Source organism: Oncorhynchus mykiss, chromosome 18 (assembly GCF_013265735.2).
Source record: "Oncorhynchus mykiss isolate Arlee chromosome 18, USDA_OmykA_1.1, whole genome shotgun sequence".
NCBI lineage: Eukaryota > Metazoa > Chordata > Actinopteri > Salmoniformes > Salmonidae > Oncorhynchus > Oncorhynchus mykiss.
In genome coordinates this window covers 61,382,849-61,396,467 of record NC_048582.1, presented here as the reverse complement: position 1 = coordinate 61,396,467, position 13,619 = coordinate 61,382,849, and the positions used below count along the sequence as shown (strand labels likewise).

The window sequence follows — 13,619 nt, the reverse complement described above, 5'->3', positions numbered from 1 at the left end:
AGCCATACTCCCAGACCTCTTTCCATGGCTAAATGCGGTGGTTCACGCTTTCAATTTTGTGCGAATGCCACCAGCCATCCACAGTTTCTGGTTAGGGCAGGTTTTAATAGTCACAGTGGGTACAACATCTCCAATGCACCTCCTAATAAACTCACTCACCGAGTCAGCGTATAGATCAATGTTGTTCTCTGAGGCTGACCGGAACATATCCCAGTCCGTGTGATAATAACAGTCTTGAAGCGTGGATTCCGCTTGGTCAGACCAGTGTTGAATGGTTCTAGTCACTGGTACATCCTGTTTGAGTTTCTGCCTTTAAGACGGTAGGAGCAAGATGGCATTGTGGTCGGATTTGCCAAAGGGAGGGCTTTGTATGCATAAGTGTTCCCCTACAGTGTTGCTTCACAACAGTGTTGTATTCTTGTTCTAGGCCTGACTGCTGACGGTGTGTTAGTTTCCCCATTTATTCACCATGTCTCTTTATCACTAAGCTCTCTTTCATTGGGAATTATTTTCTGCTGCTTGGCATTTGAAAGGGGTAAACACTTGACTTCATTAAAACCTGTGGAGTCCTGTAACAAGTCCTTACCATAAGGATAGTCTTACAACAGGGTGATTGTGATGCTATGTAGTCTACAGCCTGCAGGTTGCACTGACTTGGACAGTTAGAGATACAGGGCCAGGGCCCCTTTAAACACTGACTATCCAAAACTCTTAATACAGTAGTTGCCTCCTAAAACCTCAGCTAACGACATTAATTTGTTTGGGCTGGTCCAGCAGAACAGACTGAAACCAACAACTCCGCCTCAGTGGCTTCTATCTACAATGTCGTACCATGATGGAGATCACCAAATTAAAGTAATGTAATCACCTTATTTATTTAATTATGCTGCCTGCAAGTCTGCCTCCCTGCTTGCCCCCATTGCCTGCCTGCGCTGGAGGAGGCCCGCTTAGTCTCTCCCTCCCTCTTGCTACACGTTAAGAGGCCATCAATCCATCAATCCTTTCCTGCAGATTTAAAGACAACTTCATTCCGTTCCAAAACGACAGAGGGAAAAGTACACTCTTTTTCAGATTCTCAATAGAGTATAGAAGGTAAGAAAATGGCAGATAGGAGTAGAAGGAATCAATTGGCCAGTGGACCACTCTGGCTGACGATTCCCACCAGCTCTCTTTTGTCTGGGTTTAGCCCTTTTCAAATCAGCACACTGGGGGATTAAATACCTTGTTACACATGCCACTTCTCCCAAACAAACCTATTATCCCCTGTGTTGGGGGTCTAAATACTTATCCTGCAAAATTTTGTTTTGGACTTATCAACATGATAAGAATGTGATTGGGCTTCAGGCCTTAGGCTTCGTCCCCATATTTATCTTGCTATTTTTAGCTGGATAAGAGTTGCAAAGCCGGCTCAAAAATACATTACACTGTTCGGTTGAAAGGGTGTTGATAGCCGTGGTGTAGATATCCTCCTTCCACGAAAAGTGTTAAAAGAGGGGGAAACGGCTCTCTCTCCCTCCCTCTCCAAGGGCTTTATTGGCATGGGAAACATTTGTTAACATTGCCAAAGCAAGTGAAGTAGATAATAAACAAAAGTGAAATAAACAATAAAAATGAACAGTAAACATTACACTCACAAAAGTTCCAAAAGAATAAAGACATTTCAAATTGTGTCATATACACAGCGTTGTATATGTATGATGGCGCCGGAGAAGATGGATGCCGTTTTAACCAACCGTGCTATTTTGTTTGTAACCTATTTTGTACATAATGTTGCTGCTACTTATGACCGAAAATAGCTTCTGGACATCAGAACAGCGATTACTCACCTCGAATTGGACAAATCATTTTTCTTTAATGAGTCGGACAGGAAGAATATACTCGAACACCTGAAAAGGTCCTCATCCACGTCATTCACAGGAGGAAGAAACAGAGATTTCACGGAAGGAGATCGGGGAGCCTAGTGAGGATCAGACAACGAGTGGCTAATCCGCCTTTGCCATCTGTAGTGCTAGCCAACATTCAATCGATGGAAAATAAATGGGACGAACTAAGAGTACGTATATCCTACCAATGGGACCTTGAAAACTGTAATATAATATGTTTCACTGAGTCGTGGCTGAACAACGACATTAATAACATACAGCTGGTGGGTTATACACTTCATCGGCAGGACATGGGGCTGCATCCTATGTATATTTGTAAACAACAACTAGTGCACAATAGCTAAGGAAGTCTCAAGGTTTTGCCCGCCTGAGGTAGAGTATCTCATGATAAGCTGTAGACCACACTATCTACCTAGAGAGTTTTCATCTGTATTTTTCGTAGCTGTCTACATACCACCACAGACCGATGCTGGCACTAAAACCCCACTCATGGAGCTGTATACCGCCAGAAGCAAACTGGAAAAGGCTAATCCAGAGGGGGAGCTCCTAGTGGCCAGGGACTCTAATGTAGGGAAACTTAAATCAGTTTTACCTCATTTCTATCAGCATGTTAAATATGTAACCAAAAACTCGACCACCTTTCCTTCACAGACAGAGACGCATACAAAGCTCTCCCTCGCCCTCCATTTGGCAAATCTGACCATAATTCTATCCTTACATGCTTCAAAGCAAAAATTAAAGCAGGAAGCATCAGTGACTAGGTCAATAAAACAGTGGTCAGATGAAGCAGATGCTAGACTACAGGACTGTTTTTCTAGCACAGACTGGAATATGTTCCAGGATTCTTCCAATGACATTGAGGATTACACCACATCAGGCACTGGCTTCATCAATAAATGCATCGATGACGTCATCCCCATAGTGACTGTAGGTACATACCCCAACCATAAGCCATAGATTACAGGCAACATTCACGCTGAGCTAAAGGGAAGAGCTGCAGCTTTCAATGAGCGGGACTCTAACCCAAAAGCTTATAAGAAATCCCGCTATGCCCTAAATAACGTCTATGCTCGCTTCGAGGCAAGTAACACTGAAACATGCATGAGAGCATCAACTGTTCCGGATGACTGTGATCACGCTCTCCGCAGCCGATGTGAATAAGACCTTTAAACAGGCTAACAATCACAAGGCCGCAGGGCCAGACGAATTACCACAACGTGTACTACGAGCATGCGCTGACCAACTGGCAAGTGTCTTCACTGACATTTTCAACCACTCCCTGTGAGTCTGTAATACCAACATATCACCAACAAACTAACATGGTCCAAGCACACAAAGTCATGAAAAGGGCACAAAAAACCTATTCCCCCTCTAGAGACTGAAAAGATTTTGCACGGGTACTCGGATCCTCAAAAGGTTTTACAGCTGCACCATCGAGAGCATCCTGATGGTTTGCATCACTGCCTGGTATGGCAACTGCTCGGTCTCGGACCGCAAGGCATTATAGAGGGTAGTGCGTACGGCCCAGTACATCACCGGGGCCAAGCTTCCTGCCATCCAGGACCTCTATACACGGAGATGTCGGAGGAAGGCCCTAAAAAAATGTCCAAGACTCCAGCCACACTAGTCATAGACTGTTCTCTGTCCTACCGCATCTGTCCTACCGCATGGAACCTAGGTCCAAGAGGCTTTTAAACAGCTTCTACCCCCAAGCCATAAGACTCCTGAACATCTAATCAAAATGGCTACCCAGACTATTTGCATTTACCCCCCTTCTATGCTGCTGCTACTCTCTGCTATCATCTATGCATATTCACTATAATAACTCTACCTACAGGTACATATTACTTCAACTATCTCGACACCGGTGCCCTGCAGATTGACTCTGTACCGGTACCCCCTGTATATAGCCTCGCTATTGTTATTTTACTGCTGCTCATTTAATTATGTCACTTTTATCTCTTACTTTTTTAAAGGTATTTTCTTAACTGCATACATAGTTGGTTAAGGTCTTGTAAGTAAGCATTTCAATAAGGTCTGCACCGTTTGTATTAGGCAATTGTGACAAAATATGATTTGTAACGATGTGCAAATAGTTAAAGTACAAAAACAATGGTGTTTGTTTTCACCATTTACAATGGTGTTTGTTCTTCGCTGGTTGCCCTTTTCTTGTGGCAACAGGTCACAAATCTTGCTGCTGTGATGGCACATTGAGGTATTTCACCCAATTGATATGAGAGTTTATCAAAATTTGATTTATTTTCAAATTCATTGTGGGTCCATGTAATCTGAGGGAAATATGCATCTCTAATATGGTCATACATTTGTCAGGAGGTTAGAAAGTGTAGCTCAGTTTCCACCTCATTTTTTGGGCAGTGTGCACATAGCTGGTCTTCTCTTGAGAGCCAGGTCTGCCTACGGTCACCTTTCTCAATAGGAAGGCCATGCTCACCGAGTCTGTACATAGTCAAAGATTTCCATAATTTGGGGTCAGTCACAGTGGTCAGGTATTCTGTCACGGTGTACTCTCTGTTTAGGACAAAATAACATTATAGTTTGCTCTGTTTTTTTTGTTAATTACTTGACACATTGGAAAGAATGATCCTTTTGTTTCCTCATGATTTGGTTGGGTCTAATTGTGTTGCTGTCCTGAGCCTCTGTTTGTGAACAGAGCCTCAGAACCATCTTGCTTAGTGGACTCGTCTCTAGATTAAACTCTCTGTAGGTAATGGCTTTGTTATGGAAGATTTGGGAATCGCTTCATTTTAGGTGGTTGTAAGAATTGAAAGGCTCTTTTCAGGATTTAGATCATTTGCGGGTATCGGCCTAATTCTGCTCTGCATGCAGATTTTGGTGTTTGTCCCATTTTGTGAATTCTTGGCTGGTGAGCAGACCCCAGACCTCACAACCATAAAGGGCAATGGGTTCTATAACTGATTCAAGTATTTTTTGCCGGATCCTAATTGTTATGTCACATTTTATGGTTCTTTTGATGGAATAAAAGGCCCTTCTTGCCTTGTCTCTCAGCTCGTTCACAGTTTCATGGAAGTTACCTGTGGTGCTGAAGTTTCGGTCTAGGTATGTATAGTTTTGTGTTTGCTCTAGGGTAACGGTGTCTAGATGGAATTTGTATTTGTTGTCCTAGCGACTGGATCTTTTTTGGAACACCATTGTTTTTGTCTTACTGAGATTTACTGTCAGGGCCCAGGTCTGGCTGAATCGGTGCAGAAGATCTAGGTGCTGCTGTAGGCTCTCCTTGGTTGGGGACAGAAGCACCAGATCATCAGCAAACCGTAGACATTTGACTTCAGATTCTAGTAAGGTGAGGCCGGGTGCTGCAGACTGGTCTAGTGCCCTCGCCAATTCATTGATATATACAGTAGGGAGAACAAGTATTTGATACAATGCCGATTTTGCAGGTTTTTCTACTTACAAAGCATGTAGAGGTCTGTAATTGTTATCATAGGTACACTTCAACCATGAGAGACGGTTGAAGTCCAGAAAATCACATTGTATGATTTTTAAGTAATTAATCTGCATTTTATTGCATGACATAAGTATTTGATCACCTACCAACCAGAAAGAATTCCGGCTCTCACAGACCTGTTAATTTTTCTTTAAGAATCCCTCCTGTTCTCCACTCATTACCTGTATTAACTGCACCTGTTTGAACTCGTTACCTGTATAAAAGACACCTGTCCACACACTCAATCAAATAGACTCCAACCTCTCCACAATGGCCAAGACCAGAGAGCTGTGTAAGGACATCAGGGAAAAAATTGTAGACCTGCACAAAGCTGGGATGGGCTACAGGACAATAGGCAAGTAGCTTGGTTAGAAGGCAACAACTGTTGGCGCAATTATTAGAAAATGGAAGAAGTTCAAGATGACGGTCAATCACCCTCGGTCTGGGGCTCCATGCAAGATCTCACCTCGTGGGTAATTATGTCACATTTTATGGTTCTTTTGATGGAATAAAAGGCCCTTCTTGCCTTGTCTCTCAGCTCGTTCACAGTTCAATGACCATGAGGAAGGTGAGGGATCCGCCCAGGACCTGGTCAATGACCTGAAGAGAGCTGGGACCACAGTCTCAAAGAAAACCATTAGTAACACACTACTCCGTCATGGATTAAAATCCTGCAGCGCACGCAAGATCCCCCTGCTCAAGCCAGCGCATGTCCAGGCCCGTCTGAAGTTTGCCAATGACCATCTGGATGATCCAGAGGAGGAATGGGAGAAGGTCATGTGGTCTGATGAGACAAAAATAGAGCTTTTTGGTCTAAACTCCACTCGCCGTGTTTGGAGGAAGAAGAAGGATGAGTACAAACCCAAGAACACCATCCCAACCGTGAAGCATGGAGGTGGAAACATCATTCTTTGGGGATACTTTTCTGCAAAGGGGACAGGACGACTGCACCGTATTGAGGGGAGGATGGATGGGGCCATGTATCGCGAGATCTTGGCCAACAACCTCCTTCCCTCAGTAACAGCATTGAAGATGGGTCGTGGCTGGGTCTTCCAGCATGACAACGACCCAAAACACACAGCCAGGGCAACTAAAGAGTGGCTCCGTAAGAAGCATCTCAAGGTCCTGGAGTGGCCTAGCCAGTCTCCAGACCTGAACCCAATAGAACATCTTTGGAGGGAGCTGAAATCCATATTGACCAGCGACAGCCCCGAAACCAAAAGGATCTGGAGAAGGTCTGTATGGAGGAGGGGGCAAACATCCCTGCTGCAGTGTGTGCAAACCTGGTCAAGAACTACAGGAAACATATGATCTCTGTAATTGCAAACAAAGGCTTCTGTACCAAATATTAAGTTCTGCTTTTCTGATGTATCAAATACTTATGTCATACAATAAAATGCAAATTAATTACTTAAAAATCATACAATGTGATTTTCTGGATTTTTGTTTTAGATTCCGTCTCTCAGAGTTGAAGTGTACCTATGATAAAAATTACAGACCTCTACATGCTTTGAAAGTAGGAAAACCTGCAAAATTGTCAGTGTTTCAAATAATTGTTCTCCCCACTGTATGTTGAAGAGGGTTGGGTTTAAGCTGCATCCCTGTCTCACCCCACAGCCCTGTGGAAATAAATGTTTTCTTTTGCTAATTTTAACTGCACACTTGTTGTTTGTGTACATGGATTTTATAATGTTGTATGTTTTTCCGTCAACACCACTTTCCATGAATTTGTATAGCAGACCCTCATGCCAAATTGAGCCAAAGGCTTTTTCGAAATCAATGAAGCATGAGAAGACTTTGTTTTGGTTTGTTTGTTTGTTAATTAGGGTTCGCAGGTTGAATACAAATGAAGTCGGAAATGTACATACACCTTAGCCAAATACATTTAAACTCAGTTTTTCAAAATTGTATTTAAAACTAGTAAAAACTCCCTGAAGTAGGTCAGTTAGGATTACCACTATTTTAAGGATTGGAAATCTCAGAATAATAGTAGAGAGAATTATTTAAGTTATTATTTCTTTCATCACATTCCCAGTGGGTCTGAAGTTCACATACACTCAATTAGTATTTGGTAGCATTGCCTTAAACAATTTAAACTTCTTCGATATAGGGGGCGCTCTTTTAATTTTTGGATAAAAAAACGTTCCCATTTTTAACAAGATATTTTGTCACGAAAAGATGCTCGACTATGCATTTAATTGACAGTTTTGGAAAGGAAACACTCTGACATTTCCAAATCTGCAAAGATATCTGTGAGTGCCACAGAACTGATGCTACAGGCGAAACCAAGATGAAATTTCAAACAGGCAATGCCCCAGATTTTGAATGTGCTTTGTTCCAATGTCTCCTTACATGGCTGTGAATGCGCAAGGAATGAGCCTACACTTTGTCGTTTCCACAAGGTGTCTCCAGCATTGTGACGTATTTGTAGGCATATCATTGGAAGACTGACCATAAGAGACTACATTTACCAGGTGCTCTGTCTGGTGTCCTCCGTTGCAATTATTGTGTCCAGCTGCGTGCATTTTCCCATTTGGTTCAGAGGAGAAACCAAACTGCCACGAATGACTTATCATCGAATAGATATGTGAAAAACACCTTGAGGATTGATTCTAAACAACGTTTGCCATGTTTCTGTCGATATTATGGAGTTAATTTGGAAAAAAGTTTGGCGTTGTAATGACTGAATTTTCAGGGTTTTTTCTTAGCCAAACGTGATGAACAAAACGGAGCGATTTCTCCTACACAAATAATATTTTTGGAAAAACTGAACATCTGCTAACTGAGAGTCTCCTCATTGAAAACATCCGAAGTTCTTCAAAGGTAAATTATTTTATTTGAATGCTTTTCTTATTTTCGTGAAAATGTTGCTTGCTGAATGCTAGGCTTAATGCTATGCTAGCTATCAATACTCTTACACAAGTGCTTGTGTAGCTATGGTTGAAAAGCATATTTTGAAAATCTGAGATGACAGTGTTGATAACAAAAGGCTAAGCTTGTGAGCCAATATATTTATTTCATTTGCGATTTTCATGAATAGTTAACGTTGCGTTATGGTAATGAGCTTGAGGCTATAATTACGCTCCCGGATACGGGATTTCTCGACGCAACAGGTTAACTTGGGTCAGATGTTTTGGCTAGCTTCCCACAATAAGTTGGGTGAATTTTGGCCCATTCCTCCTGTAACTGAGTCAGGTTTGTAGGCCTCTTTGCTCGGACACACTTTTTCAGTTCTGCCCACATATTTTGTATAGGATTGAGGTCAGGGCTTTGTGATGGCCACTCCAATACCTTGACTTTATTGTCCTTAAGCCATTTTGCCACAACTTTGGAAGTATGCTTGGGGTCATTGTCCATTTGGAAGACCCATTTGCGACCAAGCGTTAACTTCCTGGCTGATGTCTTGAGATGTTGCTTCAATACATCTATATATATTTTTTCCTGCCTCATGATGCAATCTATTTTGTGAAGCGCACCAGCCCCTCCTTCAACAAAGCACCCCCCACAACATGATGCTGCCACCCCCGTGCTTCACGGTTGGGATGGTGTTCTTCAGCTTGCAAGCCTCCCCCTTTTTCCTCCAAACATAACGATGGTCATTATGGCCAAACAGTTATTTTTTGTTTCATCAGACCAGAGGACATTTCTCCAAAAAGTACGATCTTTGTCCCAATGTGCAGTTGCAAACCGTAGTCTGGCTTTTTTTTATGGCGGTTTTGGAGCAGTGGCTTCTTCCTTGCTGAGCGGCCTTTCAGGTTGTCGATATAGGACTCGTTTTACTGTGGATATAAAATACTTTTGTACCGGTTTCCTCCAGCATCTTCACAAGGTTCTTTGCTTTTGTTCTGGGATTGATTTGCACTTTTCACAACAACGTACGTTCTAGGAGACAGAACGCATCTCCTTCCTGAGCGGAACGATGGCTGCGTGGTCCCATGGTGTTTATACGTGCTTACTATTGTTTGTACAGATGAACGTGGTACCGTCAGGCTTTCGGAAATTGCTCCCAAGGATGAACCAGATTTGTGGAGGTCTACAATTTGTTTTCTGACATCTTGGCTGATTTCTTTAGATTTTCCCATGATGTCAAGCAAAGAGACACTGAGTTTGAAGGTAGGCCTTGAAATACATCCACAAATACACATTCAATTGACTCAAATGGTGTCAATTAGCCTATCAGAAGCTCTTAAAGCCATGACATAATTTTCTGGAATTTTCCAAGCTGTTTCAAGGCACAGTCAACTTAGTGTATGTAAACTTCTGACCCACTGGAATTGTGATACAGTGAATTATAAGTGAAATAATCTGTCTGTAAACAATTGTTGGAAACATTACTTGTGTCATGCACAAAGTAGATGTCCTAACCGACTTGCCAAAACTATAGATTGTTAACAAGAAATGTGTGGAGTGGTTGAAAAAGGAGTTAATGACTACAACCTAAGTGTTTGTAAAATTCCCGACTTCAACTGTATGTGGTCTGTTTGGTAATTTGACATTTGCTCAGTACATTGTTTTCACTGAGTAAATGTACGAGTCTGCTGTTAATGCAGAGGATATTACCAAAGTTGCTGATGAAACCTATCCCGCTCTAGTTATTGGGGTCAAATTTGGCTCCACTTTTATGGATTGGGTTGATCAGTCCTTGATGTTTTCACTCACGAGACTCCCAGTTAGATAGCAAATGTTCCTTTTTTCCAAAAATAATATTTTTGTAGGCGAAATAGCTCCGTTTGTTCTTCACGTTTGGCTGAGAAATCGCCCGGAAATTGCAGTCACGAAAACAGCGAAAAATATTCCAAATTAGCTCCATAATATCGACAGAAACATGGCAAACGTTGTTTATAATCAATCCTCAAGGTGTTTTTCAAATATCTATTCGATAATATATCCGTCGGGACAATTAGTTTTTCAGTAGGACCAATTGGATTAATGGCTACGGGTATTCTTCAACATAAATGCGTAAAACTACGTCACAATGCTGTAGACACCTTCGGGAATACGGAGAAAGAGTAATCTGGTTGATAGCCCATTCACTGCTCAATAGGGACGCATTGGAACGCAGCACTTTCGAAACATGAGGCACTTCCGGATGGGATTTTTCTCAGGCTTTCGTCTGCAACATCAGTTCTGTTATACTCACTGACAATATTTTTACAGTTTTGGAAACTTTAGAGTGTTTTCTATCCTAAGCTGTCAATTATATGCATATTCTAGCATCTTGTCCTGACAAAATATCCCGTTTACTACGGGAACGTTTTTTTTCCAAAAATTTAAATACTGCCCCCTAGTCACAACAGGTTTTAATAGTTGATTCTAAGATTTGTATTTGATCATGTATATGTTTTTGCTGTTTGTTCTTTGTTGTAGAGCCAAAAAGATTGGATAAGTGGTTTATCTCCCTTCTCCCATCCCAGCTCTGTACTTCTCCAAACCTGACTCACACTGTTCTTTTCACGGTCTCTGTTTTTCCCCCCTCAGGCAAGAGCAGCAGTAACTCTGTTCACTTCACTTTAGCCTTCAGCTCAACTTCACTCACAAAGGAACAAATACAACAAAGCCTTCTACTTCTGGATGCCTCCAGTGGAGTTGTGTTTGATAGCAGAGTTATGTCTAGGCAGAGAACAACTTTTAAATAATTTATTTATGATGAAAACAACCCCCAAATCACTGTCAGTTGGACTGCTAGGTAGCATCCCAAATGGCATCATATTCCCTAAATAGTGCACTACATTTGACCAGGGCTCACATGGGGTTTTGGTCAAAAGTAGTGTACTATATAGTATGGCTGGGAATTGCCAGGGACCTCACAATACAATATTATCATGATACTTAGGTGCTAATACGAAATGTATTGCAATTTTTTAAAATGTTTTTAACTATGCAAGTCAGTTAAGACAAATTCTTATTTACAAAGACGGCCTACCGGGGAACAGTGGGTTAACTGCCTTGCTCAGGGGTAGAACGGCAGATTTTTACCTTGTCAGCTCGGGGATTCGATCCAGCAATCTTTTGGTTACTTGCCCAACGTTCTAACTACTAGGCTATCTGCCGTACCAATTCTCACGATTCTATAAGTATTGCGATTCGATAGAGATTTTATGGCGTTTTAGTTCAGGTACAGCCAACTAGCGCAATAAATAATATTGAGATATTGTCAAAACGGCAGGGTAGCCTAGTGGTTAGAGTGTTGGACTAGTAACCGAAAGGTTGCAAGTTCAAATCCCCAAGCTGTCGTTCTGCCCCTGAACAGGCAGTTAACCCACTGTTCCTAGGCCGTCATTGAAAATAAGAATTTGTTCTTAACTGACTTGCCTGGTTAAATAAAGGTAAAATTCTAAATTAAAAAATAAAACGATATATCGTCAGAAATAAAATCCCAATATGTAACCGTATCAATTTATTCCCCCATCACCACTACACAGGGAAAGGACGCAATTTCAGACACAGCCCCAGTTACCTGCTCTGCGCGCCTCGAAACAAGCCATGCCCATCTCTTCCTTCAGCTCCTCGTTCTCCACGGCGATGGCCTCGCCTACACCAACAAAGCGTCCCACAGCAACGCTGACGGCCTGGCCCACTCTCTGGATAGCCTGCTGGGTCCGCTCCGACTTCTTTGGCTTGTCTTTGTGATTGATCAGTGTGGTGATCTAGGAGGATACAGAGACTGGTCAGTGTGGTGATATAGAGACACAGGCTGGTCAGTGTGGTGATACAGAGACACAGGCTGGTCAGTGTGGTGATACAGAGACACAACCTGGTCAGTGTGGTGATACAGAGACACAACCTGGTCAGTGTGGTGATACAGAGACACAACCTGGTCAGTGTGGTGATACAGAGACACAGGCTGGTCAGTGTGGTGATACAGAGACACAACCTGGTCAGTGTGGTGATACAGAGACACAGGCTGGTCAGTGTGGTGATACAGAGACACAACCTGGTCAGTGTGGTGATACAGAGACACAGGCTGGTCAGTGTGGTGATACAGAGACACAGGCTGGTCAGTGTGGTGATACAGAGACACAGGCTGGTCAGTGTGGTGATACAGAGACACAGGCTGGTCAGTGTGGTGATACAGAGACACAACCTGGTCAGTGTGGTGATACAGAGACACAGGCTGGTCAGTGTGGTGATACAGAGACACAACCTGGTCAGTGTGGTGATACAGAGACACAGGCTGGTCAGTGTGGTGATACAGAGACACAACCTGGTCAGTGTGGTGATACAGACTACAGAGGCACACTTTCCATGGCACAGTCTGCTGCTGTGCTCAACCTGAATCAGCATACCAACCCATTTCACTGTGGAACAGCATGTTTCTCCAAAACAATTAACTGTCTACACCATCCAGGGTACAGCGCGGGCCATGTTTTCACCACTTTGCCCAAGTGAGGAACCAGAAAAAAAGTAGAATAATTTCCTTTTCCCGGAGAGAGACAGAGAGCTGATTGCTGATTTCCTATGGAGCAGTCTAACAGGTGGAGAGAGCCGGCAGTGAGACAGCAGGAGGTGTCTCCCGTAGTGCAGCATCTACACACGCACTCACACACACACAGGCAACTCAGGTGGGGCCTATTAGCGACGATCAGAATAATTTGTTATGTATCAGACACGCACGCGCACACACACACACACAACTCAGATGGGGCCTGTTAGCTACGATCAGAGTCATCTATTATGTATAGGTTTGAACCTATTACTATAAATTATTCACTGATTGCCTTAGATACCTGAATGGAAACAATCCCTTCCAGACCATAACAGTGCGCAGTTGGTGAGAGCTCAGTGGGCTGTGGGGAATTGAAACTGGTACACCACTGGCATTCTCAAGCCCCACTAACTCCTGGTGCGTGTCCCAAATGGCCCCCTATTTCCTTTGTAGCACTACTTTTGACCAGGGCCCACCATGAAGGGAAAGGGTGCCATTTGGGACACAAACCTGTGGTCAGGTATCTGTAATGTAGTAGGTTTACTGTACAAACCATGGTGATTATAAGCAAGTTTAAAACATGTGTAAAACAAGTCTAAAACAGAGTGTAAAACTCTCTAAACTTGGGCCCGCAAAACACAACTATCGATTCCTTCCGAAAATCTATGCGGTAGGATTTTTTGAAACAAGATTTCATCCAATCTGTGGCTCAAATGATTATTTTTGGATTTGGAAAACAAATTGAAATACCTCAGAACTGACTTTAGAATAGAAGGTGCTGGAAAAGATAATACGTTTGTCCATTTCCTAGATACAGTTGAAGTCAGAAGTTTACATACACCTC

At 42.7% G+C, this 13,619-nt stretch overlaps 1 protein-coding gene across 1 annotated transcript in view; it reads right to left on the bottom strand.

Annotated features, from left to right (window-relative positions):
* The window catches only part of LOC110496656 (alpha-catulin), a 108,309-nt gene that overhangs the window by 48,573 nt on the left and 46,117 nt on the right, over positions 1 to 13,619 (bottom strand). Inside the window, exon 2 of the mRNA XM_036953442.1 lies at positions 11,807 to 11,996. Within this exon, the coding sequence (XP_036809337.1) occupies positions 11,807 to 11,996 (190 nt within the window). The remainder of the gene's footprint in view (positions 1 to 11,806; positions 11,997 to 13,619) is intronic.